Source organism: Cygnus olor, chromosome 24 (assembly GCF_009769625.2).
Source record: "Cygnus olor isolate bCygOlo1 chromosome 24, bCygOlo1.pri.v2, whole genome shotgun sequence".
In the NCBI taxonomy this organism is placed as follows: domain Eukaryota; kingdom Metazoa; phylum Chordata; class Aves; order Anseriformes; family Anatidae; genus Cygnus; species Cygnus olor.
Genome location: NC_049192.1, coordinates 6,355,974 through 6,383,886, shown reverse-complemented (window position 1 = coordinate 6,383,886; position 27,913 = coordinate 6,355,974). Strand labels below are relative to the sequence as shown.

Sequence of the window (27,913 nt, the reverse complement as noted above, 5' to 3'; positions counted from 1 at the left end):
AAAGACAAGGCGAGCTGTGTCATGCATTAGAGTGAAGCTCAAGTAAAGCCTCGAGGCCTTGCTAAAAGGGAATTGTCAGGCAGGCAGTAGAGCTCAAGGTAGTTTGGGAAAAAATTTCCAGACTATAACCGCAGTCTGTAGAGCTGCTGGGCACTGCTGCACGTTTGGCACCCAGCAGACACGGTGGGACGGCCATTTCCCGCACCCAGAAGCATCCCTCAGGTATCTCGCTCTTGCAGTGCTGCAGTTCTAGGCAAGAAGCTTCAGAACGGGTTACAGCCACGTCACCTAACAGCAGCCCGGAGCACTGAACAACCGGATGGATGGCTGCTCTCTGCCATCTGTGCCAGCACAGCCCCAGCCCTCGGGAGCAGCAGAGAGCACCAAGAGCCGTGTATTACACAGCCTGAGGAGCCTTCCCGGGCACATCCCATCAACTACGCCCAGTTCCCAGCGAAGTGAGTGCTTTCCTTCAGCTGGACGGGCAAAGCGCAGAAGGGGAGAGAACTTCTGGAGGAATTACAAAAACTAGGGAAAAGGCTCAACTGTTTACTCACCATTTTAATACTGCCAACAACTATAACAGACTGAAACTGTACACATGACAAACTGGGAGAAGAGTCTAAATGCAATGGTTCAGCAAAGGAATGTACTGACTGGTTCTGAACATTACTACAGTAAAAACAATGGCAAACAAGAATTTGGCACCACATATACAAAGTAAAGGCATGCTGTCAATACAGTTTAGGAGTCTCTGAACAGAAAAAGCCATGGTAAATGCAGAACAAAGTGCACCCTTTAAAAAATTGCCCACCGGTTTAGACCAAAAATGCACAAGAATCTAAGTGGTTGATTTAGTAGCTCTGTAGCAGCACACATTTTCCATCTAATTTGGAGCTCAGCATTTCAGCTTTCCAACTGACACAGCCCAGGTACATGTTCACCACGAAGCTGGCTTTATGCTTACCACACAGTATAAATCCCATTTGGATATCAGCATAAACCAGGTTCACCCCTAACCATAAACTAAAAAGACTTGTATATCCTGCTGCAGAAGCTTCTTTAAAAAGCCTTATGGTAGCAGGACGGTAACAAACTACACATCAGAAAAAGCCAAAGCTATCGCCGTAAGAGCTCTAAGGATCCATTAAGTAGTTGCAGAAATATTAAATTCTGACCATACCAAGTGTTAAAAACAAAGAGTTCCTGCTAAGAGGAATACTTTCTGCATGATCTGGTCACATGTGCATAGTTAAGTGATTTTTTTTGTTTTCATTTTTAAAACAAGATTTGTTTGCAAATAAAGAAATAAAATTTAGTAAAGTTATAGTTTTCTTGATGGAAAAAACCTTAAAAACAGACTAGTGGTGGCTTGTTAACCAAAGAAAGAGAGAAAGCTACATATCGAAGGTCTGGAATCCAGCACCTTAACTTCACAACAGCTGTACACATTTGAGATTACACCATCCAAACGATGCCAGGATGATCTAGTCACACTAACAGTTGTTCCATCTTGACCTAACTTCAACATCCCATATCAATAAAAAGGTCCCTAATACAGAAGATTGTGCTAAAGAATGCAACGATTCTGCATGCTGTTTTCGTTTCCCTGGTCCTGTTCATGCTTGCAGCTGTCCCCATGAGGCAGCAAAGAGTCTGGTTCTCAGAAACGCCACATCATAAGAACTGAAAAGAGAACACGGAGCATTAGTGCGGTACAAGACAAAGCCAGACCAAGCTGGTGTGCAAAGCTTAAACTCTGCGCGCAGCCAAGCAGCTTAGCTTTACCTTCTTCCCACGCCCCTTCTCAATAGAGTCCACATTCCTTCAGGTTGTTCTTAATGATAACATCTGTAACAGCATCGAACACAAACTGCACGTTCTTGGTGTCAGTGGCACAGGTGAAGTGTGTGTAGATCTCCTTGGTGTCTTTTCTTCGGTTCAGATCTTCAAACTGACACTGGATGTACGCAGCTGCTTCCTCATACGTGTTGGAGCCTGAAAAAGATAAGAGCCCTTACTTTAGCCAGCAGTTCACAGCAGAGTTTTTGCACAGATCTTTTAAGCACATATTAAGCTGCTTGCAACCATCTGCCTTATCCAGCTACAAATCCAAATCCACCATTAACCCCTTCCTGCAAATCTGAAGTCTATTCCCAGCTTCTGCCCAGTGACCTTGGACAAGTCGTTCACTGCTGCAAGTCTCCGGCTGCTCCCCACCCCAGCCCCTGCGCCCAGAGACTGGAACATCACCATCACGCCTCTTTGCGAGCGACCTGCGAGATCCAAAAGGCAACGCTGCACATCGGCTACCAAAATGCTTCATGCTAGAAACAGCTATATTGCAAGAGTGACAGGGACAGGAACAACCAGGTTTGAGGGAAGGGCAGCTTCAAAAATCTGAATGCCTCTAGCACTGACCACGTAACGCACCATCCCTGTGCAGGCGGCAGCAGGGAAGGGCTGCAGAACAGACTATTGCTGAAACAGACACCAGAGTGAACAAGGGCCTTACCCACAACGTGGATAGGCTTGATAGCCTCTAAAATTGAGGTTAAATGGAAGCATTGTCCTAGTACAATGTGGAAAACAGTGACCTTGACTTGCTGAAGTGCGATACTGTTAAGTGTCTTTGCCTTTCCCCCTCCAGGCCATAAAACACATGGACAAAGGCTATTCCAAACCACAGACATGCACCACGTCCCTCCTGAGAAAATGAGTTATCAGCTAGCTGGACAGCTCAAAGATGCTGCCCGAGAGACAGAGTCAAGGGAACAGGGAAAAAGATAATCTTGGATCGTGTAGGCTTTAACTGACTCATTGCTGGCCCTGGTGATGCAAACAAGATGCCATTTCATGAGCCCAACCTTACCTGTGTATTCTGGATAGCAGATCGTTAGCGGGCTTTTCTTAATCTTTTCCTCAAACAGGTCTTTCTTGTTCAGGAAAAGAATGATCGACGTGTCTGTAAACCATTTGTTGTTACAAATGCTGTCAAACAGTTTCATACTCTCATGCATCCGGTTCTGAGAAGTAAAAAAAGAAGACGGGGATGCATCACTCCAGAGTTATTTGGGGAGGATGGGGTGGGGGCAGACAGGCTTTACTACAAAGGCCAGACTAAGGCACCAAGCGTTACACTGCTAAACACGCATATCTTTGCTGTCACCGCATCAGGAAGAGCGCGTGTGGCCCTGAGCAGAGGCCGGTGCTGCCTCACCCCGCCGCTCCCCCCAGCCCATGCCCGATCCTCCACAGAGGAGCTCACACCTCGGGGAACAGGCTGCGGGGCCAGCACCATGAGCCACCCTCCTGTACGCAGGCCCTGGGGAAAATCTTATTTGTGCATTACGGTTTTCTGTTTCTGGGGCAAGATACCGCAGGCTGCTGCAAGAAGTGCTCTTCTTTACAGCTCCCGGGTCACTTCAGGGAATAACCGCCACATAAGAAAGGGAACCATCTAGAGACGTGCCCGTCCCACACAGGATAAGGTCTGCACTCGCTTCCATCTCCCTTCTGCTACAGGGCCACCCAGCCAGGCGTTAGTAACTCCTCGATGACATACCATTTCTTCATCCTCGGCCAAGACAAGGTCATAATCACTGAGGGCCACACAGAAAATAATTGCTGTCACGCCTTCAAAGCAGTGGATCCACTTCTTCCGCTCTGACCGCTGGCCACCAACATCAAACATCCTGGGAGAGGCAGAAGAAAAGTCTCAGAAGCTATGGAGACCTCTCTCCCTGGCCACCACTCCGTCCACAAGAGATGGAGAGGCTCAGCTAAGGACTTTCCAACAAGCAGGAGTTAGGGAAAAACAGGTACACAGCCTTCCATCAGCAGGGCCAACAACGCGGAACCTCCCTTCCTCAGGAGAATTCACTGAATTCTTTTTAGAGCAATTTCAGCAGGAAGAACTAGAGGTTCACCTATATCACTATCCAGAAGTCTGCTGATTCACCAGGGCATGCTTATTTTGTTCTCTGTCTCCTATTTCCTTAGCAACAATCCATTTGCTTCACTGGACTCCAAACACCTACTCACAGCCAGCTCTTCCAGTTCATTTACACTGCGTCTGACAAAGGATTATCTGGAACACGCTACCTGCATGCTACTGCTGGGACTCGGAAGAATTAATGAGGTTAAGAAACAGCTTTATGTATTATTTTTTTTTTTAAAGATGTGTCTGTTGTCTACTGAAGTTTAAAGGCTTCGGCTACTTACAGAATTTCTGGCTATAGAAGAGAAGCAAGCACCTTGCATGGTTACAACACCCCGCTCACCGAAGCATTTTGATGAGATGCAGGGTTGCCCACTATGTTCTGATGCGCTGCGACTTAATTAAATCAAGCCAGATACAAGTCAATATCCAAGAGCTATGGAAATCATAAACATCGATTTGTTATCACAGCAAACACATAGACAAGAGACACTATCCAGTGTGGGCCAAAAGCAATACAACTTAATGACAGCAAACAAGGGAGCCAGAAGAGCAGTTCAGCTAACTCCAATTTTCTGTTTAAGGTAAACCGTCCCAGTGGACCACAGAAGGAAAGATGAAAATCTCTGCAGAGACACCGGCTGTTTACTTAGCTTGCATTATTCACCATTACTCTCTGCTGTTAGCGCAGAGACATCTGAAGAGGAAAAGCATCCCTGACAACTCAGCTTCTCCAAGCTAATCCAAATTCAAGTCACAGTTATGCTAAAGCTACCTCAGCCCATTATTAATGTCTGAGATTTAACATCAAGGCTTCCGTCGCAGGAAAGATGGCAGCTTCAGGGTTTAAGATGCATTAATGCTTTCCTTTGCAGAGCAAATCCCTCTGAGATGAGACACCTCGTGTGGCTTTGGGGAGGTGGGGGAAAGAGCAACCCCCTCCGAGGCACGTGCATAAAGTGCTCAGCCATTTCACTTTGAAAGAAGGGCTACAATGATTAAACCAAATATGCCTGCTACCTCCAGCTCACTCTCCCATTAGTCAGACGTGATGATTTTTAAGTGATGATTTCTGAAAGAGCACCACACACTGCAGCTGGAAATACTAAACCCAATACATCGTGATGGAAGACAAGTTTTCCCTAAATGAACCAGAAGCCATATAAATAGTTCTGAGACGCAAAGTGTTTGGGCATTTTTGTTAGAACGGTTCATAAGTTAGGACATTTCAGAAGCCAAAATGTACCGCTCTCCCAAACAGCGTGCAAATGGATCAAGTTTTATAAGCAACACATGGATTTTTGCTATGGCTCTTCCAAACTGTTTTCAAACACAAACTAAAAATAAGCCAATAAATGCTTATTTCAAGGCTTTGAGCAACAAAGGCTTGAAAACATTGCTACAGGATGGAGGGAACTCGCCCAAGATACAGACACTGCGTTCTCCTACACCCACGTCCTGTGACAGCGCTGCCCACCCCCAGGGCCCCAGGCTGGTTGTTAGGAGCGCGATCGTGACCCAAAGCGAGGATTTTCTAAGGCGCAGACCAAGAGCAGGGAAGACGGCTCGACTGCACGCTAGCAGCTGCTATGAGGTTAGAGGAGCTTGGTTAGTGATACTGAAAGGGACACTGCCAGGACCAGACTTGGGAGCTGAGCCCCTCAGGGGCTGAATTTAGGAGGCAGAGAGGGGAGGCGAGTCCCATCCTCTGCAGCGTCACGCGGAGGCAGCCAGTCCCCAGCACTCCTGCATGCCCTGCTCCTGCTCTGCAGCAAGTGTCAGTCAGCAGTCATCACCAGCTTTGTGAACACCATGCACCCCAGAGCCGAGGCTGGGTCTTCAGGGAGAGCCCTCCTCTTCCACTTCAAAGAAAGGGGTTAAGTTCAAACTCAAAACCCAGGAGTCAGTGTCCTTTTAGTATTTTTTTTTCTGATCCTGTAAACAAGCAGTCAGTACCTGTGTGCGCGATTCCAACATAAAAGCAGCTGAAAAGAATAGAAGAAGGCAAATAAAAGTCAAACCAGTATCTCCAGTGAGCAACGCCAGTAGAGAGGGAGTACAACGGAGGCGAGGACACTTAAGAGCGCGAGGCGTTTTGCACCGGGGGTGCGGATCTTACCGCCGCGCACCGCAGAAATCACCGCAGCCCACAGGGACGCACGCTGCCCTTCACTTACTTGAAGTAGAGGTCCTTGAAGGTGAAGTGAGTTTCCACGATGCCTGTAGTTTTAACTCTGGTCCGCAGAACATCCTGCTGAGTCGGAATATAGGTCGGCTGGGATATTCTATCCAAGTCATTTAGGTAACTAGACCAGAAGAGACAACACAAGATGCGCTTTTTTTAGCCTCCATGCTTGCTGTGAATCTTTTATAAACTGCAGAAGAAAGTCATCACAGAACTTATTCATCCTCTTCACACAACGCAGACCTCAAACACACAGCAAACAGACAAACCCCCTTGGGTCTGCCTCGGCATGGTTTCTATCATTTTTTTTACCCCCCTCATGTGGCCTTGCAGCTCGTGCTGGGTGGAGTTCAGCTGGTCAGGAGCAATGCTTAACCAGAGGCTAGCACAAGAGGTACTGCTGATGCAGAAGCCATGCCAAGACTGGTATCTCTTGGGGCAATTCAAAGTAGTCAAGGTCTTTCACATCAAAGCACAAGGCAATAAATCCAGTGGCTCACTTTAAAGGGCAAGGATACATCAAACGAACTAGCAGGAAGGAATTAAGCGTAAAGACCAGCCCCCACAGCAGGCAGATTCATTCACCTACTTCGGCAACAGCAGACTAACGACCGGAGGTGCCTTAATCCCAGCTTTTGGGAGGATGCAGCAGAAAGTTATAACTCTTTCAAGCAGCAAACACGACACGCTGGGAAGCCCGCGTGCCTGCGGGCAGCCCCACAGAGCGCGCCCGCTGCCCAGGGCTGCTGGAAGCGCCCGTTTCTCCATGGCACCACAGCACCGTGCCCACCGGGACCCCGACTCCATTTCAGCTTCAGCAGATTCCCTTTGAAGTTTGGCTCTCGGGTACATCGTTTCCTGCAGCACCATAAATCGTGCCCTAGCCAGCAACACCTCCGAGCTCGTTTTTGCCTGTTACGAGGACGGTGCAGCCTTCTGCTTCCGCCAGTGAGAAGAGATGACTGCAGCTCCATTCGGAAGGGACCCGAGACGAGAGCATTACCTCTGACAGCTACGGGCACACCTTTACCCCGAGTGTTTTATAATCGGCACAGGACTGTACAGCTGTCACGGTGGCACAATGGTGTTACGCTATCTTAACGACCTTGCCTTGCCAAGCAAGCAGCGTCACAGGTCAGGGTTTGCTCACAAGCGAACGCTGTGCCCAAATTTCACTCGCCTTTGTCGCCAAGCAGGCAGCACAGCGAGCGGCATCTCCCTCCTCTGCCAGGAGCGCCGGCGGGTGCTGGCAGAGCGCTGACCTATTTTCTGAGCCCCAGCAGAACCCAGCCCACCCGCCAGCCTCCTGCCGGCGCTCGCCCTGCACCGCGGGGCTCTCCTCCCAGGGCTGGGATCTGCAAGTGGTTTTAGCCTGGGTTTTAGCCCAGGACAGGCCAACTCCCCTCACTCCCTCCTCCTGTCCAGTGGCATGAGAGGTTTGCAAACTGCTCTTTCACAGCAACGCGGCGCCCGTAACTCACGCTTGGGATCGGCTTTAGATTCAGTTCGGTAAAACGGAATTTGGAAGGTAGCTATTAAGTTTCATTAAGTTTCTGGTAAGTATTTCTGCTGAGGATGTAACTTGCCCAAGCGTTTATCCTTTTTCCTACCAGTGTTAGTTTAGCTGGGACACGGTGGCTGAGAACCAATGGAAGAGATGGAAATGAAACCTAAGAACTGACCCAGCAACTTCTGACAGTTTGGCTTTGATACAGCTCACAGGGCTGCCCCAAATCACTGAAATGATAAAAGTGCAAGCTGAGGCTGTAAAGCACCTGCTCCTAATTGCCGGCTTTCAGGAGTTTGGGCAATGAAGCTGGTGTAATTCCCACTTAAGGCTTTTTAGGCAGCCAGGAGGAGCGAATAGGGGCATCTCCCATCAACTGCACTGCAAAGTGCCACTCGAACACCTGCATATCGATCAGCAGAACAAGGTGTATCAGGTTAAGCAGTGCTCCATCTGCAAGTTCCCTTAAAAATAAACTCGGCCAGATTCATTCAGAGGGACTCCAAGGCCAAGCAAATACCAGACCCCATGACAATGCCGAAGCAGTTGGATTTTTGAGCAGGGGATTTTTTGGTACTAGATCCCATGTACACGCAACCCCCTCCAGCTATCCGGGGCTCGCCAGGGGCAGAAGCCACCGTGCCCACCGCACGCCTCCCAGCTGCAGAAGCCCAGTCCGTGCTGATCGCCTCCGTTTCCCTCCACGACATACAGACTGAGTGGAACTTGAAAAAGCTGGAAAAGCACGGTCTGAGACTCATGGCTTTGAGCTACTCATCACCCAGTTTGCCTCAGAGTTTACAGATGTTCCTCTAAAATATTGTTTCAAGAACTAAAAATGTACACCTGACTGAATCTTGCCACATCCCACGCAGCTTGCAGCCCTTTTCACAACCTCCTTTGTCACCGGGCTGCAGTCATACGCTGAGGCTGCGACACTTGTTCCCCACCTCGTACCCGGGTGTTTACAGAACCAGCTATTTCTCATGCTCAACACCACCTTGCAAATGCAAGCTTGCAAAAAGGTTGTTTTCTGTCTTTTTACACTCTGAAAACGAGGCTTTGGGCACAGAAATGCTGACCAAAAGCCTGCAGCATAACTCGCGTTTGCGTTAGTGACCCTCCAAGCCTTCCCAGGACGTGCTGTGCTGGTCCGGCCCCGGTTCGATACCGATGCGTGCGTGGATGTGTAGTTGCAGCCTGATCAGCTTCAGCACCATCCTGACTGACGCTCAGGCCAACTGCTCTGCTAAGGAGAACTGACAGCAGCAGCAGGGCTCTCTGGAGCGGACAGCTTTCAGGAGGTGAATAAAACACAATTCCCCTCCTCCACACACTCACACGAGCCCTGGAGTGGCATTTTCCTAACAATTCAGTCATGTTTCCTTTCAGTGCTGGAAAGAATGCTCCCAAGGCCAAAAACGTCTCTGAAAGATTCATACAAAGCATTTCTTAACGAAAGGCGCTCGCAGCCAGCGCTGCGGGAGGGAGGGAGGGAGGGAGGGGCGGCCCCGGCAGCCGGGAGGCAGCGCCGCAGACAAAGCCTGCCTCGGACCTGCTGCCAGGAGGCGCAGCCTGGTGCCCAGCTGGGTTTGTATCTGCAGCCACCGAACGCCGAGCTTTCCAGAAGCCTTAGCACAAGAACCCGCCCGTGTCAGCCTGAAAATGCAAACGGTATTCCTCCTTCCATAGGCGGTCGGTTTACACGGACTTGATCTACAGCCAAGCCTTCCTGCAGCACGAAGAGAAAGGGTGAAGACCTGGTGAATCCTGTATCTAAAAGACGTCTTTTTTGGAAGTCTGCCTCCTCTTTCCCTGCATCTTTAGGTGGATTTTGGCAGACGATGACATTAAGCAAAGCAGAAAACAAGGTAACAGAGCAGGATTTCCAGGAAAAGGGAATGCTGCATGTTACCTTTATCAATACAAATGCTCACTTGGAGCAGCTCAGACAGACCCTAAGTCTGCAGCACAGGCCTGCAGATGAAAAAACTCACATCTGAAACTTGAACTGTGATCCCAAGGTGGTGCTACTTGAGAGGAATCACAAGAAAGCAGCACCGGGAGACACATGGGAGGGCTTCTACTTGAAAGTGAAGAAAATAAAATAAAAAGAAATCTAGGTTTTACCCAGCATCATAACTGTAAGGGAATTCAGGCCAGAACTGGCACTTGGGAGCGTGACAAGAAATGTCAGAATATGGAACAGTTCACCCAAAAGTATGCTAATTGCTTGCAGATAGCTCCCAACAGTATCTGCAGATTGGCGCCTGCACGACCTTCGGAAAAAGCAGCAATACCAGCAAGCAAAATATTTTACAGCATTATCCGCTTACCAACACTTACAAGTATCAGATGGAGGCGACTGCAGAGATGTGCAAGACAATAAGCCTTAGCATCCACACTGCTGCCTGATCACAGGTTTTCGTTTGCTGTAGCTGTGACACCAAGAATTGTGCACAGGGTTCCCAAATGCTTCTCCACAGCACCCACTGGAGACAGGAGAGGTGATCTAGGGAGAGCTGTTTGCTCGCGTCAGAGGTAAAGAAAACAGGAAACTGCAATATGGCAAATAGGGACGTTTGGAACACCACACCAAAAGAGCATGGCAGTTGCTAGAGGGACGTTATCAGATGGTGCCTAAGAGAAGACACTGAGCGTTTCTGCCAGTGTTTGAATACCCACAGTTTACACCAAGAGTTAACTCAACCGTTCTAAAAACCAAGCCACACACAAGAGAAAACATGCAGAACGCTCCGGTTCCAGGACAGATCGTTTGGATTGGTGTCACCAGCGGTTATCTTCAGGAGCTTGCCCCCGCCCTTTGCATGTGCACAACAAGCACACCGTTACGAGGGTGACCTCCCGCGCCACGGGCAGGATCCACACTGCACAAGGGGAACGGCTCAGGCAGGCAACAGCGGGAAGAAAAGCTTTCAGAAGAATTTGACGCAACCCTGAAAATCCTGGCACTCTGCCACAGCACTCCTGGCAGTTCCTGATGATAGTCAAGCCGCCTCATTTTCACAAGTGATCATTTGTATCTTGCTCTTTTTCCTTTTCGGGTGTCTCAGCAGAGGCCCTCAGGTCTGATCTGACGCCAGGAGCCCAGCACCAGGCTTGACGCACAGTGCAGTGCAGAACTGCAGCTGGAAAACCAGCCACCCCAAAAAGGGCACTGGCTGCTGGCCCTGGCACTTCAGCCCTGTTTGTAACAGCCACTGAAAGGAGCAGAGGTGACGTTCCCCCAGCAGCACTGCACACAAAAGCTACTACTTACATGACCACCACCACAAGAAGGGATTGGAAGACATCCGTCCTTTAAGCATGGACAAGAGAATTAATTAAGAAACGCCCGAAGATAAGGCAGGCCAGGGGCCACACGCTGAGCAAAGAGGAGCAAACGCTGGCCGCATGCTCCCTTGGCCGCTTGTTCTGTCCGTTAGCAAGGCAGGGGGCCCGTGGAAGAAAACAGGTCTTGAACTGGGTGATTGCGCTCTGCGCCCACTCGCAGCATTTCCTAACCGCGGAGTTGCCTGGCGACTGTCTCAAAAAACAATGCTGTCTTCATGCAACTTCCTGCGGTCTTAGGACAGGAAGCAAAATTCTGACGCCTGTATCAGAAAAATGCCACACGGGTCATCAACAGGCTGAAATCTCTCTGCTGCAGATTTGACGCCAGCCCATTAGAGCAACTCTTCCCAGCAGGTGTCCACACGTACCCGAGATGGGACGTGACGCAGATACTGAGGAACAGGAACAACCCACTAAAACCCAGTCTTTGAAAAGCAGTCAGGTGAAGTCATGTAAGCACTCAAGCAGGCTTACACCCTCTCTTCCCAAAGCTGCCTTGTTGCTGGCCCCTCCATGCCCTGTTCTCCAGCCTGCCTCCATTCACATCATCTTCCCAGGCAGACCAGCAAGACCACAAAGCCAGGGCTCCCCATCTTAGCTTCCTCCCTAAGCTCCACTCAACCTCTTAGGTTTTCTGCCTCAGATCCTGTGTGCAAGAAGAACTTCAGCTTTCCTTCTCTCCCCCATGTCTTTTTTATTAAATCTATTCTCTCACTGGTTTTCATCTATCCTTTTTTCTCCCTTTGAATCTGAAGCTTCCTCCTTGTATGCTGCAAAGGTACTCAAGAATCTAAGCCTCTTCTTGTCAACTCACTTACCTTGATCTAAACCCATGATCATCTGCCGAGGTGTTACAATTTTAGCAAAATTCTTGCTTATTTTCAAGCTAAAATTTGCTCTGCACAGACACAGCCTGCAGGCAACTCAGCTGTGACTCATCTAAAGTTTCTTTATAAAGCGCTTCCAAACTAATTTTTCAAAGGCATAAAACTTGGCCAAACCGAAGAATTTTCAGGTGGACATCAGGAAGCATGCCTGACCCCAAAGTCATCCCTTCTGACTTTTAAAACATTTGCTCTAGAGAGACCGAGCATGCAACTTTTTCCATAACGAAAAAAGCAACAACTGTCTTGTTTTTTAAAAGCAACAGTTTCCCCTCCCTGCACTAACCTGCCTCTTGGAAATAGATGAGGCATTCTGGTCAAAATTCTCATTAATTCCAGCCAGCTGCCAGCAGCAGCCTACAGTGTTCCTCGCTATTTATCTAGTCGTAACTTTCCAATTGTAAAGCAATTGTGTGCATGTTAGAAACAGAACAGTAAGCAGGTTTATAGCTCGCCTGCAGCACTGCCTTTGTGATGTTAAGCACAGAAACAGAAGCGTAGCGAGAGCTGTTAAGGAAAACAACTATATGAATATTGAATTGCCAGTATCAGGAGAGCCCAGTATTGGAAATTGTTGGTCACTGCGAATTTGGTAGTTAAATCAGAAGCTCAGTTTCAGGAAGTGTTACTCCCTTCTGCAGGGAAAGGAGTAAAGGTCATGTCGCTGACCATCTGCTGCAACAATTGACCTTGATGCAAGGTGGTACATTGTTCTTCCACTACAAACAGATTGCCAAATTCACCTAGGCTCAAAACAAGGAATGCTTTTTCTTTTTTCCAGTCTTATACGCAGGGAAAAGATACAGGAAAACTGACTGTGATCAGCTAAAGCACAAAGTCAGCTTGAGAGCCAAGCCCTGAGAAAACCCAGCCCAGCTAGACTACGGTTTCCGTCCGCCCACTCTGGAAGCGGTTTCTGTCTGCTTGCAGCCACGGAAGTCCTTTCTGAGGACCAGTGTTTGGTTTGCTGTGAAGAACCCAGAAGCCAGTAACGGTCTCTTACTATGATGCAGAGTCATTAAGTTGATATTCTCTTGATCTGCTGAAGCAGGCCTGAACCCCAGCATCTCTCCATAACCGCTTGATCACACCAGCTAGCTCAGCAGTCATCACTCCCTCCTCTGCGCTTCCAGCTAACACAAACAGCTGACGGGCGTCGTCCTGCAAGAAGAGGTGAAGAAAAAAAATAAAAATCAAAACTTAACATCAGAAACTGTCTTAGAGGCTGCAGCAACTGCACTAAGGAGTCATGTTCCCCTCTGCCATGCTGCCCAGTCTTCTCCCCCAAATCACCACGTTATTTTTCGTCCTGCAGTCAAAGCGGAAAACAGGCTGACCTACATCCCACACTGATGTTTACTTCTGCAGTGATCAGACCTGCCAGCTTCCTTTCAGGAGATGTAAGAGACCTTTCACTATCCCAACAAGTTCTCAACCGCAGCAGACTGTCTCCCTCCTAATATCTGCTCCTCTCCGATGAGTATCTGTATCTGTACTGCCCAGCACTTACCAGCAAAGCTTGGAAAAGAGTCAAGTCTGCCTGCCACTCCAAAGGGTACCTCCCTAGCACTAGGCAACAGCCACCTAAATTATTTTAATCAAGGTCTAAATCACCGCAATAAAGAGCTGGAGCTCAGTTATGAGTCTTTGCACGTGCTGCACTTATGGGTACAGTGCTACGCTGACAAGTCATACGCTGTGGTTTGCTGGGAGGCAGTAGATTTAGTTACCCTGGGTCTCCTAGAAAACTGTAACAAGTTGTTTGCCCTTCAGGGTAGTTCGGGGCACTGGAAAATTCTTGGCGTTCAGCTCTTGTTCTGCTTTTGCAAAGCAAGCTAAGCCTGGGCAGGTCAACTGAAAAAGGAACTTGGATTTTAACATCTTCCTCCTTCCAGCCACATTAGCCAGGCTGAGATCACCACTCAACCTGCACAAGCTCAGAGGAAAGGTGGAGCAGAATGCCAGGGTGGGTTTGGAGAACAGTTGAGTAACAGCCTAGGTTAGCGTGCAAGTGAACATATGCCCTTCAGCAAGGACACTTTATATCTTAAGTTCCAAATATCTGCAGTTGCAACACAAAGAAGCAAAGTGTGTTACTTCACTTACCGTGTGTTAACTGTAAGCACAAGGAATCAGTGCGAGTCAGCAGACGTCACAGGCTGTGCAGCCACCGCCCAGAATACACAGTTCCCATCTCCTACTCATTTTCAGGAGCTTCTGACTTCCCATTCTGCCTGTGCCTTCCCCCACCCACGACAATTAAGACTTCTTCTCTTCAGTTTCTACCAGCTTGAAGCACTGGTGGTGAGCACCAGTAAGAGCACAAGGAATCGGCAGAACTGAATGGTAAAGAAGGGCCTCCAACCCTCAGAATGCTCAGACAAGTGTGATCAAGGCTTATTTATTTAGTTCAGCTTAAAGACTAACTGGCACAACGCCCTGAAACACTACTGAGGACTGACGTCCAAAGTCAAGCCATTTAAACCAAAACTAAGAGCTTTGTTAAAAAATTCAAGTACCTTAGACAAAAGTTTGGGGATTTTTATTTATTTATTTGAGCGTTCAAACTACAGACCGTGAAGTGTCCCTCCCACTAATGCATCTTGTAACAAACGTACTTCCACTATGGGCGTCACGGGCAGAATTTCCAGGATTCATTAACACAATTCACAGCACCAACTCAGACTAAGGGAAATAAGTGAAATACTTACTGCTCTGGCAACTTCCCCAAAGTCTATCTTTAGCCTTCCCATGGCTCTTATGATTGCAATGATGGACTGGATAGTATTGCTGTAGACAACCACTTTATATTGTTTGCATTCCTCCTCCGAATAGCCATCCTCATGAATAATCCTGGAAGAAAACCAAGCCGTCACTCCCAAGCCAAACCAGAAGGGCACCACAGACTTCTTATTTCATCTTGCACTGAAATGCAGCTCACATGACTGCACTCTCACTTACTTCATCTGCTTCACAATGGTGCTTTTGCCAGATTCCCCAGCACCTGAAAAGCACAAACAAATTCCAGTTAGCAACGACATGAAGTTAGAAAGAAAAGCGGATTGTGCCCCCCTCACTTCCAACAGAGGGGTTGACAGGGTTCGGAATAAAATGCTTCCTGTGCATTGCTGCCGCTAGCAGAGCCCCATAGCAGCTGTGCCGTCCCCGGGGGAGGGATGGCACCCATAGCTGCACCCTCCTCAGGTTGTATTTACAGACGCTGATGATCATTGTGCGTCCATCTGCTCAAACAGAAAAGTAGAATTGCCGAACTTCCAGAGCACGCTTCCTAGTCAGCGTGGGGAGCCACCTGAGAGGCACGTCTGAAAAGCTGGGACGAGGATTTATCTAACAGACTGTCTGCCTGCCACCCCTCGTTTCCAGCTCGCTAACTCCAGTCGAGGCAGCCCCACAGCTAAATGCACGGATGCCATCAGGTCCTGCCCGCCGTTACCGGGCTGAGCAAGATAAAAGCATTGGCCTTGAATAACCAGGTGGATAAACCCCAGATCCTGGGGCATTTTCACAAGGAACAGCTAACTCAGAGCAATCTTGTACAGCATTCAGAGGAAGGGGCAGACCCAGAAGAGAGCTCAAAAACACGCACACATTGCACGCGCAGATCCAGGTGAAGCAGCTTGAGACATTAAAGGCCAGAAACGTGTTACTGCCGGAGCGGGAACACCGGGATGGATCCTGCAAGGTCCCTCGGCCACTCTGCGGTCAGCCAGATGCTGCCCATAATGTTCCAAACTGGAAAAACCCAGGCGCGCCCCCGCGCTGCATTGCTACAGCGCAGTGGGAAGCACACCACCGTCGCTGCTGAGCCAGGTGCCTCTCAAGTACCGCAGCAGAACCCCAAGGACGCCTGCCCAGACTTGAAGTGGCAACTCCCGGGCACCTGTGAGTCAGCGGCAGGAAGAGCAGGGACCTGGCCTCCTGCTGCAGCCGCTCGCCCCGCGCTGCTTCCCACGGGGAGCACCGCCACGGGACACGTCGGGCACCTCCACCACGGCACACCCACCCACAGCACGTGCACGGCAAATTGTAATTGATTAACGAGTTCTATTCTCCATCGTTTCCCACAATACAAGCTTTATTGTTCTGGGGAACTGAGGACAAAGAGACCCGCAGGTTTAGTTGGGAAATGAGCGCCTGCCACAGGACGACTTCCCGCTGAAGTACCAGACCTGCGGGCGGCGGCACCCGGCCCTGCCTGCATCGCAGGCGGCTTTCCTTCAGAGGACGGAGCAACCTGCCTTGCTGAGCCCCTGCACACCCCGGGGGGCTGACTTATTCCCGCCCACCGAGTAAGAGGCTCCCTTCACCAACGTGGCTTTCAATCCGAGGCATCGCAGAGCGCTCTGCACCCGCTTCCCAGGGCGCAGCAAGGGCAGCAGCCACCTCTGCCCACCGGCGCAGCGGGCACCGGCTCCGTGCCCAAAAGCCACGGCGTCATCACGGCTCGTTATCACGGCTCGCCGAGCCCTGTGGCAGCAGCAGCCGGGCGGCACTGCCCGCACGAGGCCCGTGCCAGTGATGAAGCACGCAGAAAGCAGGCAGAAAGCACGCCCGAGTCACCGCGTGCCAGCGGACACCTGGGTCTGCTCTGCCCCGTGCGACGCGCAGCAGGAGCTGCCTGCAAACAAGCCGGACCAGCCGCGGGTTTCAGGCTCCTCGGCCTAAAGGGCTCGCCCCGAGCTGCAGAACTGGGCTTGCTGAAGCCCAAAGAATGAAGCTGAGCCTGTCTGGATTTGGTTACGTGACTAAAGGTGTCCTGGCTGGGCCAGGGGACCCAGACTGCCGTTCGCTTCCAGCACAAAGCCTTCAGGTGCCCCAGCGCACACTGAGAACTGGCGGAGTGGGGACCCTGAGCGGCATTGCTACCAGCAAGGAGTTTTGTTGGAAGAGGAGAATCCCTTTTAGGTTATCAGACCGATGGGGAAAGACCAAATTTCAGGTATAAAAGGAGGCTGTGAGAACTGGGCTGCGGTGTACTTCTCTAGAAAAAAAGTAGATGAAGTGCTCTTCCAGAAAAAGAGCGTTTCCCAAGCCTCTGGCAACATCCAGAGCGGACTACGCTGCATTCCAGTTCCACTCCTGTATCCCCGAAGCCTCGGGAAAGCCAGCTCCCAGGAACAGCACCACGAATCGGGCATGAAAGCAGTGCTGCTGCTGAAAAAAAAGAGAATTCACTGCCCGGTCTCGCGGCTTGATGCCACGCTGCCATAGGAACCGAGAAATCCAACTCCCGAAGACACGAGGTTGCTTTGTCAGGTTTGGGAGCGCGATAGGTATGCTGCTTCCTCGCCTGGAACTTCATACGTGTTCCAGCTTGCTCATTTCACATTCCCTACTCAGCCAAGAGGGTTTTGGTGGAGGAAAGGGCAATACTGGAGAGAACCTGGAGGAGCGCGAAGTACTTGCGAGAACGTCAGGGTACGGCTTACAGCGATGGCTGGGAAGGAGCAGACAGGACGACTGCTTTCTGCAGTTATGCAGCAGCCAAACACAGGCTGCCGGTCACCGGCTGCGAGCGCGCTGTGCCGACCTGAACCCAGGCCTGCCGCCGCCCTCGGAAGAAGGCAGCAATCGTCCCAGGACTGAGCGAGGCCCACGCTGTCTGTACAGACGCGCGCTTCTATTTCCACTCCCGGCGCATCCGTCAGTTCCCAGATGTTGACGTGGATTCCTGAGGCTCTGCTGCTGTATTAACTTACGACAGAAAGCTTCCCCAACATCAGACAAGGTCATTTTCAAGCTGAACGTGCATTTCCTCCTAGGGAGCTTCAAAGCCAGCAAGCGGTCAAATATTTTTACAGCTCTTGGTGGCTGAAGACGGGACGCAAATCAGGGTCTTCACCCAGCAAGAGCTTTCGCAGCAGGACAAGCAGTTGGATGACAGGTTCTCAGGCTGTCAGCTGGGAGGAAACTGAAGTCAAACGATGCCTTCACGCGTTGTATCACAGGGCCGTGCCTCCATCCCCCGTACGCAGAGTGGCTGGACAGGGGTTTCTGCTGCTTCGGAGAAGTGACGAGGGACGCGTCTGAGCGCCAGGGTGCCGCTGCCTGGGCCGTGCGACGCTCTGCTTGCTTCAGCTGGGCACGGACACCTTTAAGTACCGATTCTGCAGACACCGCTTTGAGTTTATCTGCCTCACCAGCCCCCTCGGGGATGGCAGCACCAGCAGCTGCCCTGCGCAGTACGGAAACTGCTTCCGAGACAGGGCACGTGGTGCAATCGAAATCAATTAGCCTTCAGTCTAGGCTGAAGGGTTACCAGATTAGAGTCTCTCATGACAAAATACTTCCATGTCTGGAAACCGAAGAATTCAACTTTCAAATTATTCCTAAGCATAAGTCAAATTAATTTTTTTTCCTTCCCTCAAGTCTTAAGGAGAAGATACTGCCAGCTCAGCTCCAGGCAGGACAGGCACCATAAAACAGATTCCATCTTTAAAGCTGCTGAAGAAACGCTAGCAAGAAAGAATAAAGAATAACGAGGCGCGCTTTAAGCAGAATCCCCCACACCTTTATTCAGATCTCCGAGGGAATTAACACCTCTCACCCAAGCAAACCCCGGAGGCCTGAAGCGCACAATGCCACGGGGCTCCCCACCACAGCCCGCCTCTGCGGCACTCCATCCGAAACCCGGAGCTTGCAGGAAGCATCCTCCTGCTGAGCGGGCTCTCTCCTCTTGTTGTCCCCCCCGGGACGCCTGCCTCTCCTCCGGCAGGCACGCTTCTGGCAGGGGTGACACCCAGAGCAGCGCCCCGCTGGCTGCACACCGCTGACAGCCCCGGGGAGCGCGCACAGGGAGCGTTAAGGCTCCGTGCACCCGGCGCCTCCGCCCCGCTCCGCACAAGGGCTCCTCCGCGCAAGCCCTCGTGTTCCTTCCCGCAGGTGAGCGTTCCCCTCGCTCGGCCGTTGCGATGGGAAAGCCTCGGCGCTGCCGCCTCCCCGCAGAGCCCTGCGCAGGCGTTCGGAGGAGGCTCCCGAGCACAACCCCTGGCTCTTTTCTCACCGCCAGGCTCGCTGCCGTTTCCTCGGATTACCTTAAAATAACCCACTGCCGCAGCAGGCATCGCCGAACTTGCAGTGCCTGTCATCTGGGTGACAAAACAACATCAGGTACAGTTACGCCATGACAACACAGCCAAGGTGGTTATACAACACTCATTCGAGCCACGTTCGTTTAACTCTTTCCCTTCTCATTTCCAACCCCACGCACCTCAGCAGCGGCCTCAAACAGCAGCAGCCCGTGCTTCTGGGGACCGGGGGGCCCCTTCCTCACCCTGCTGCTGCTAAGGGACTGAGGGGCAGGAAAAAGCGACCGGCGCCCTCTCCCCCTTTCCCTAAAAGAGGCGGCCCAGGACTGGCTCCCCCGGCTGCAGCCTGTCACCTCCTCTGGGAGGGGATTCCCGAGGGAAGTCTTCCGGCTGCTCCCGGCCTCGCCCCCTGTCCCTGCACCTCGTTAAGCGCTCATCTAAAAGCGCCTGCCCTCCAGCACCGCCATCACTCGCCAGGAGCTCCTGCTGGGGCAGCAGCTGCTTACCAAGGCGATGGCTGGCGTCAGGCACGGCCTCCTCCAAATCGCTCAGGAAAAAAACCCAACAGGTTAACGCTGCCCTGGTCTATTCCACGACACCAGCGCTGCGTGCTCCCGTGCAGCTCGTGGCGTTTTCAGGGGCCCCCCCTCACTGACCACCTGTGCTTTTATCTCACCCCCTCCCAAATTTTCACAGTTGTTTGCATTTTACTTGGTTTCCAGCCCTAGCTTGAACATCTCCAGGTCTCATTTCTGTCCTCTGAGGCTTGCAGTTTGTCTAAATATTTGCACGTACCGCGCGAGCTGCTGCTCTGCCTCGTTCCAAGTCACTTGAGTGGCTGCAAAGGGTCCGCACAAAGCGATGCGCATCAGGCACGGGGTAACCAGCACTCAGTGCACCCTGTGCTCCCGGGCGCACGCAGCGTCACTTACCCTGATGCCTGCTGGTTGCTCTTGCAGCGGGGCTTAAGCCTCAGTCAAGTACCTTTAGCAGGAAAAAGAGCAGGAACTGGATCCCGCTTTGCACGGCGCAAGCGGGCAGCGTGGCGTTGAGGTGCTCGGGGCCCGCAGGCCTCCAGGAGAGCAGGCAGCCGGGAGCCGGAGCGCTTCGAGGAGCTCAAAAACCGGGAAATGAGCCGCTGGACGTTACTGGGCCCGGGAACACCAGGCTTGGAACGCTGCTCGGGCACTTCTCGCTGCCAAGCACAAAGCAAGCCTCTCCGTTTTGCTTTGGTTACAGGGAGCTCACCTCTCGCCACGAGAAGCCCGGGCTGACCGGAGCAGGGCTGCCGTAACTCCGCGCAGAGAAGGCTTCGCAAGTCCAACGCCTCCCGGGTTGGCAGCAAGGAGCGCGCTCATCCCACAGCTCTGCCTGCGCGCCCCGGGAAGGAAGCGCGACTCCCCCTCCCGAACCTCCTGCGGCTTTTGGCAGAAGCGGCTCCCCCCGACCGAGGCGCGTTCTGCAAGACCTCCCTGCAGCCGCCGCTCCTCCGCTCGCCCCGCGGGGCCAGGATCGCTCCCCCGGAGGCCGGCCGGGGCGAAGGCCCCCAGCCAGCCCCCGCTTACCCCCGGGGTGGACGGGGGGAACCCGGGGCAGCCCCAGGCCGTGCTGCGACGCGCGGCGCAGAGCCAAGCGGCCCCGCGCAGCCCCGGAGCTCACAAGACCACGGGGAAGCGGGCGACGAGCACGGCACCGGAACACGGAGCGGACCGGGAATGCCAGGCCCGCGCGGCTGCGCTCCGGGTAAAACGGCCGCTTTTAAAGAAATTACCTCCTCGTTCACCCCGCTGAGGAAATGGGAAAGGGAGGCCAAAGACCACCTGCGCCTTCCAGACACGAGCACCGAGCCAGCTCCCTGTTTCAGGAGGTATTTTAAGTAAAGCGCTTTTTCTAAAGCTCGATCAGAACTTCAGGTGAGGATTTTCCCCCCCCAGTTAAGGGGAAAAGCCCTGCAGCATCTGAAAGTTTCAGGAGAGAAACCAGGTTGCTGCCACAACAAATTCCGACTCGAGACTTGGAAGGGATGCACCTGGAATATCCATTAAAGCCCAAAAATTTAGCAGGCCGACACGCTGCTGATCCCTAGCCTCTGGAGGAGGCCGCGCACAGCTTGTAACCACAGCAGCAGCCCGCGTCCGCTGCGAAACCGCAGCGGGGGCTTGGCAGAAACCTCGCTGCCGAGACGGGGGATGCTCAACCCTCGCCGAGCCCCAAAACCCACCGGAGCTCACAGGGTTTGCCAGAGCCGAGAGCCCGGGAGCGGCCCCGGGGGCGACGTGGGGCCACCCGGCTGGGCAGAAGCCCAGGGGCCGGAGCACGGAGCCGGGGGGAGCCCGGCCCCTCCAGAGCAGGGGCTGCTCCAGCGCTCGTGAGCGTCCCTGGGGGGGACGCTACCTCCCCAACGGCACAGACGTTTCCTTCTGCCAACGTTTACTCCAGCCCCTCCCTAGCAAACAGCCGGGGACATTTGCCTTTCTACGCAGACGCGCTCCTAGGAGGCGGTTTTCCAGGAGGCTGCGCCCCGCGCACCCCCGGCCCGGCACCGATTCCAGCCCCGACATCCCCACCGACATCCCCACCCGCCGCGCGTGCTGCTGGCCCCGCTGACACCCCCCCGCCTCCCCTCGCAGGGATGTTTCGGTCATTTCAGCGCTCGGATAGCACGAGGCCGGGAGGGCTCGGCTGACTACAGGACCCAGCCCCGGCAATCGGGAGGAGGGGACGCCACCAGAAAAGAGGGCAGCCGTGCCAGGCCACCAGGCCCCGGGAGACACGGCTATTGTTAGAAAAGGCAACGGGAACCGGGACAGCTGAGGCCGACACGCTGCGACAGCAACGGCCACGCGCTGGGAAAAAACAACACACGTAACCGAAAGGGCACGTGGCTGACCGGGGCCCAGCTCGGGCCAGCAGGAGCCAGCGCTGCAGGACGAGTCGTCGGTGCAGGACGAGTCGTCGCTGCCCCGGGCGAAGCAGAAGCAGAGGGTCCTCTGCAGAAAGCCCTTCTGAAAACCTCACCACCGAGAGCCCCGGCACCACCGCGACTCCGGAGGCCCCCCCCGGCCCCCGGCGCAACGTGGGGGGTTCCCGACACAGCCCTGGTGCTGCACGCAACTGTGGATCTTTTCCTTACGAACCCCACGTCATCCCCCTACGAAAAAGGGAGGGAGAGAGCCTTGCCTACGTTATTTGGCCATCGATGTTTGTGTAAGCCTGAAAAATTAAGGCTTGAAACCACAAAGCTGCAAACGGCTCACAAGCAACACGGGCTCCTAAGCACCCAAACCGTACGCCTTTTTCTCTTTGCCTTGAACCTTTTCAGGGCATTAGCCCGATTTTACATAAAGGCTTTGAACGCCTGAGCGCTGCCTTAAAGCTTCGGGGGAGATTTTTAAGGCAGCCGTGGAGCGGCTGCCCCACGCGGGGCTCACAGGGAGCTGGGGAGAGACCTGGGGCAGGGCCGGTACCTGCAGCACGCGGAGCAGGCGGCGTCACCCCACGGGCAGGCGAAGCTCTCCCTTCGAGGCTCCTCGCCCAAACGTGGCCAAAATTCATCGCCCGACCGTTCTGGGGGGGGGCTGGAGGTGGCCCAGGGGATCCCGCGTCCGCCCAGCGGGCTCCAGGCTGCCCGCGGCCATCTCTCGAAGGCGGCCGAGCGACCACCCCCGGCACCGAGGAACTGCAGAAAGAGGCACAAAACCAGGCAGAGACAAACCTAAAGAAATCAAGGAAAAAAAAAAAAGAAGCTCCCTTTTGGTAAAATTAAAAGGTAGAAACCGGGGAGAGAAGAAAAGGCTGGCCCTGGAGGACGCAGACTGCTCTTTGTCCTCGCCCGCTGTCGCAGCAGGGCCAGAGCCCGGTGCCCACGGACCCAGCGGCTTCCGACCCGGCTGCGAGGCAGCGAGCGCCGCCGGAGCAGGACAGCAGCGGGGCACGGGGAGGCTCCTGCATTCCAACCGCCGAAGGCTAGCTGCAATAATATTTGGGAGACGGCGGGAAGTAATGGGAACAGCCTGAACCCTCGCGACGCCCATTTCACCTTTGATACACAATTTTTTTCTGCGGAAGGAAAACAAACAACCGAAACTGTTTTCCTCCGCGGCAAGAACCGAACCAAAGTTCACGCCCGACTTACAGCCGCGTTACCTAACCCCAACCCCGCAGCGCGGAGAAGGGCCGGCGGAGCTGACCGACCGCTGCGGGCCACGAACCGAAAGGCCCAAGGAGGAAAGGGACGCGGCAGGAGAGGCGCGGGGCTGCTCTGCGGGGACAGGGGTGCGGCGGCAGGCAGACCCCGCCACGCGAGGCCCCCCAGGCGGGAGCCGCGTCCCAGAGCAGCAGAGACCCGGGCTGGGCAGACGCGGGGGGAACGGTGAAGGCAAGGGGCTGAAAAAAAAGTTCCCCGCTAGCACGGCTGCCCGAGCGTCTCGTTTTTCCTTGTGACCTGGGAGGACCGAAGGTAAACGCCCGCTGAATCTGACGGAGGCTCAACAGCCCCGAGCTTTTACGAACGCTTATCAAAACAAGCGGGTGGGCAGGGGCAGCCTGCTAGCCCCCCGCCGGGAAGCAGCGCGCTCCTGGAGCACGGAGACCCCAGCACCCGGAGCCCCCCTCGCGCCTCCGCCCACCCCGGGGCCCGGCTCCTGCTCGCTGGTTGCTTTTGGAGCTGGCCCAGTCGGTGCCGCCGCGGTAGGGAGAGAAGGGCGAAGGAGGCAGAGCGGTTACCCAACGCCAGCTGGGAGAACGCGCAACAGGAGACGTGCCTCCGGCGACGGCCGCTCGGGATCGCAGTACGGGGCCGGGAACAAAAGGTGATGGCACGGCGAGCGAGGGAGGCGCCGCACCGCCCGGCTTCGCGCGGGGTGCGCTGCGACACCGACCGCAGGCAGCTCGAGCACCAGCCCCGTGGGGCCGCTCGACCGAGCTCCCATGCGGGAGGAGCACCTCGAGTGCCAGAAGCGAGGAGCATCGCGCCTTTGCAGCTGCGTGCGAGCTCGTTGCTCAAAACTTTAAAAAAAAGCCACGTCCAAATTAAAAAAATCCCTCTTCGTTTAAAAAAAAAAAAAAAAAAAAGTTATTTCGATGCTCTGCCTCTGCGTTTAATGGGACTTGAACCCCGTCCAGAGAGCCCTGGGAGGATGGGACGCAGTGCTGAGCCCCCAGCCAGCTGCTCCGCGCTACGCAGCGGCACGCGAGGCCGGCCCCGAAACTCGAGGCGGATTTCTGTGAAACGGAACCGCTCTGCGGCGAGCGCTTCGCGCGTAAGCGGCCCCTGTCCCGCCCGCACCCCACCCTGGGGGGCGAAGGCAGGGCTGAAGACCAAGCAGAAGGGTTCGGATCCCGCACCCGCTCCCCGCGAGGAGCGAAGCGGCAGCAACAACGCGGGCACGGCCCGGGCGGCGGCGGGCGCACGGAGAGCCTTCCTCGGCCCCAGCCGGGCACCAGGCGCTGGGCGCCACGAGCCGGGTTCTCCGTGATGCGGCGGCTCCCCCCGACCGCCCTCACCGCACCGAGGGCTTAAATCGCCTTCTGAAAGCATAACCCCGCCCGCCGCGCCGGGGAGAAAACCCTCGGCGGCCAGGAGTCACGAGACCGCAGCTGACGAGGAGCAGCACGCGGCAGCCGCCCCGGGACGGGCACGGCGCCGCCCCGCAGGGAGCACCGAGCGGCTCCGGAGGCGAGGGGCGGCCGGGCCCGGTGCCCAGCGGTCCCCTGACGCACCAGCGCCGAGAGAAGCACGGGAAAGCCGCTTCTAGGGACCTGGGGCACGGACGGCGGCAACGGCTTCGCCTGGATTTGCGCCCCCAGAACGCCCTGCCCTGCCTTTCACGCAGGCACAGCCACGTCCGGCTGAGCAACGTGCGGCGAATCGGGGGAAAAAGGGGGGAAGGCAGCCTCGGAAGAAAGCTGAGGTCTCCCGGAGCAGCAGGGCTCGCGGTCTGCTCGGGTAGTTCTGCAGACGAGGGCTATTTTAGGACGAACTTTTGCTTTTAATTATTTTTGCCTGAAGTAGCGAGAGCCCTTCAACGTAATCACGCGGGGCACCCGAACGCCGTAACCCCGCAGCGGGCTGGGCACGGGCACGTCCTGCGCACGCTCCCTTTGGGGCCGGCTGCACCCGCCCGCCCCGAGGCCTTTTGCACGCCTCTGCCACGCTTCTCCGCGGCGTGCGACGGGACAGCCGCGCGCACCCAGCGGCGCCTTCGTGCCTCGGAGTCGCCCAGAGCCCCCCCGAGACCCGGCGCAGCGCCTCTGGAAGGCACCGGGGCGCGGGGCCACCGGCCCGTCTGCGGCTTGCCGCTCATCCCGGCTGGAAAACGGCTGGAAACCCCCCCCAGCTTCCCACGTCAGCCGAATCGCGCCGCGTGCCCGCGCCTGCAGAGCGGCGCTGTCCCGGGGCGAGCCCTCGCCCGCCGCCACGCGCTCAGACCCTGCCCGGCCCCGGCCCCGCACCGAGCCCCCGTCGCCTCGCAGGCAGGGGGTGGCAGGACCCGGGCTCGGCTGCCGCGCGCCGCTCGGCTTCCCTTCGGGGGAAGGCCAAAAAGCCTCGTGGGGGTTGCTCACGGGCAGCGCCGTGCGGGCGAAGCGTTCCAGGTGCCCTGAGACCCCCGCGCGGGAGCCGCCGCCCAAACCTGCGGCTCCCGGACCCTCGCCCCGCGAGCGGCGCTGCCCCGGCCGGCACCCGAACCCCTCCAGGGTCCCAGCTCCCACCTCAGTCCAGGGGAGGCTCCGGGGAGCAGGAGGGGACACGTCAACCCCCTCTCCTTCCTCCTCTGCCCGCGAGGAGACACGGTTTAAGGAACAAAAACCCTGGTGCTGGCCGCGGCGCTCGCTCCCCACCAGCTCCCAGAGCCGGCAAGGAACGCGCGGAGCCTTCCCCTCCCCTACGGGGCTCCGCGAAGCCCCGAGCAGGGCAGCGATTTTCACAGGGCCGGGGAAGAGCACGCGGAGCCCGAACTTTTATCTCTAGAGAGATGCGGTTCTGCCAAACTTCCCCGCACCAGCAGAGCGGCGAGAGGCTCGCTCCGCTTACACAAAGCGCCGCGGGAGCTCCGCCGAGTTAATGACACGAGGCACCGCTTATCGGAGCCGCCTTAACGCTGCGCTGTGAAAAAAACGCGCGCTCAAACAATGGAAAAAGCTCGTGAACTTTTCCGTCAGCTCCTCGATGCCTCCCCGAAAGGCCGTTTGCTCCCACTGCAGGTTGTTTTCTGCCGGCAGCTCGCTGCCCGGCTCTACCTGCCCGGTAACAGAGCTGCACGCGGGGAGGGCGCGGCTCAGCGCCGCCAACCCCCCTCTGATCGCCGGGAACCCTTCCGCTCATTTTTCGGCTAGAAAGCTGTGCCGAGGGAGGCAGGGCGCAGGCCACGGCCAAGCGCGAGCCCGATCCGAGGCCCGACGCAGATCTCCTCCCCGGCCGGCCCAGAGGAGCTTCTCCGGGCTTCGACGTACGCGACCCCACCGCCGACGGCGTGCCCGCAGGCGGGCGTTTCGCTGCCTCCGCAGCCATCGGAAACCCCAAAACGCAGCTGCTGCTCGGGCTGTGGAGTCTCACCCGGGCTCTAGGTTAACGCGCTCGGAAGACAATTACCGGACAACCTTTCGGGTAACTCCCCCGCCTCTGTCACCCGCCGCCGAGCTCAGGCAGCCCTGCCCCAAAATCCTTACGGTCCTTCCCACGGTGCCACAAAGAACGCCGGACCGCAGAGGAAACCTGGCACGGGAAACACAAAGGGAGAACCGCGCCGTGCAGACGCTCCCTGAGAACGCGCAAGCGTCGCTTACTATCCACAGAGCAAATCCCCGCAGAATAAAGGATCGGCTTGACCCTGGGCCAGGAAGCTCTCCGCGTACGCAGATCACGGAGCTCAGGGCGCTTCTCGCAGGGATGCGACCAAAAACAAGTTAGAAGGGGGAAGAGAAGCGTCCTTAGGAGGAGGACCCCTCGGAAGGCAGGAGCGCTAGGCCGCTCGCTGTTCTCACAGGAGAAGCCAAACGCCTTTGCTGGGGCCCTCAGGAACCCCGCCCGCCCCCACCTGAGGTGGGACCCAGCAGCACGGCCCCAGGTGTCACAGCACGAGGGGCTCCGTGACCGAGGGGCTCCGTGACCGGGCGGGCGCCCCCCGCCCCGCGGCGAGGCGGCAGCGTGGGAGCAGCTCCGCGCCCCGCGGGCCCCCGGGGGGGCGTCGCCCCCTTCCCGCGGGCACCGGCGGGGACCTCCCGGCACGGCCCCAGCGCGCAGAGCGGCAGCGGGCGGGTGACCCCAGAACACCCCCGGGCCCGGCCGAGCGCTTTGAGCTCTTCTCGACCCGCACGGCTCCCGCTCGCTCCGCGGCGCCGCCGCCGCGCCCGGAGCTCGGCACCCCGAGCGCTTTTCGGCCGCCAACCCGAGGGCGCGGGGGGCACCGCTCCCTGCCCACCCCCGGCCCCGCTGCGGGCACCGCCGGGCCCGGGCAGCCCCCGGGCGAGGCGCTCACGGGCAGCGCCGCCGGGAGCGGGGCCCCTGGGGGGACGGAGCCCCGGGGGGGGGGGGGGGGCCGGGCCCGGCCAGGCGGCGCCCGCAGCGCGGGGCCCGGTGTCCGCGGGGCTCCTCCCGCCCCCGCCCGGCCCCGCCGCTCCTCACCGAGCAGCAGCAGCTTCACCTCCTTGGCCGCCTTCTCGCCGTCCTCCCGCAGGTTGCGGTCGATCATCTTGCTCCGCTCCACCGCCGCCTTGTCCTCGGCGCTCAGCGTGCAGCCCATGGCGGCGGCGGCGGGCCGGGGCCGGGGCCGGGGCCGGGCCGGGCCGAGCGGAGCGGAGCGCAGCGGGGCCGCGCCTCTCGCCTCCCTCCCTCCCTCCCTGCCGCCTCCCCCCGACCGGGCGGCGCCGGATTTCCGCCCGCCCGCCGCGACCGTTACGCGCGGGGCCTGCCGGGAGCTGGGAGGAGCGCGCCGCTTCCGGCCCGGGGCCGCGGGGCACGACGGGAAGCGAGGGGCACGCGCTGCGCTTCCGCTC

At 55.9% G+C, this 27,913-nt stretch overlaps 1 protein-coding gene across 1 annotated transcript; it reads right to left on the bottom strand.

The window, feature by feature from the left end:
• Nucleotides 1-546: 546 nt before the first annotated feature.
• GNAI3 (G protein subunit alpha i3) lies at nucleotides 547-27,763 on the bottom strand. Its single transcript, XM_040535627.1, has 9 exons — nucleotides 27,543-27,763; nucleotides 14,832-14,874; nucleotides 14,582-14,723; nucleotides 12,874-13,031; nucleotides 6,118-6,246; nucleotides 3,566-3,695; nucleotides 2,873-3,026; nucleotides 1,789-1,998; nucleotides 547-1,686 (listed from the first exon to the last, which is right to left on the bottom strand). The coding sequence occupies exons 1-8, from the start codon at nucleotides 27,658-27,660 to the stop codon at nucleotides 1,808-1,810; spliced, it is 1,065 nt and encodes a 354-aa protein (XP_040391561.1). The 5' UTR covers nucleotides 27,661-27,763; the 3' UTR covers nucleotides 547-1,686; nucleotides 1,789-1,807.
• Between the last annotated feature and the right edge of the window lie 150 nt (nucleotides 27,764-27,913).

What these genes read in the sequence shown, in the direction of transcription:
- GNAI3 (XM_040535627.1), bottom strand. Translation starts at nt 27,660, where the DNA reads ATGGGCTGCACGCTGAGCGCCGAGGACAAGGCGGCGGTGGAGCGGAGC. An exon ending in ACCATTGTGAAGCAGATGAA is followed by an intron (nt 14,724 to 14,831) that starts GTAAGTGAGAGT and finishes GTTTTCTTCCAG; the next exon opens with GATTATTCATGAGGATGGCT. An exon ending in CTTAATGACTCTGCATCATA is followed by an intron (nt 6,247 to 12,873) that starts GTAAGAGACCGT and finishes CTTCTGGTCTAG; the next exon opens with TTACCTAAATGACTTGGATA.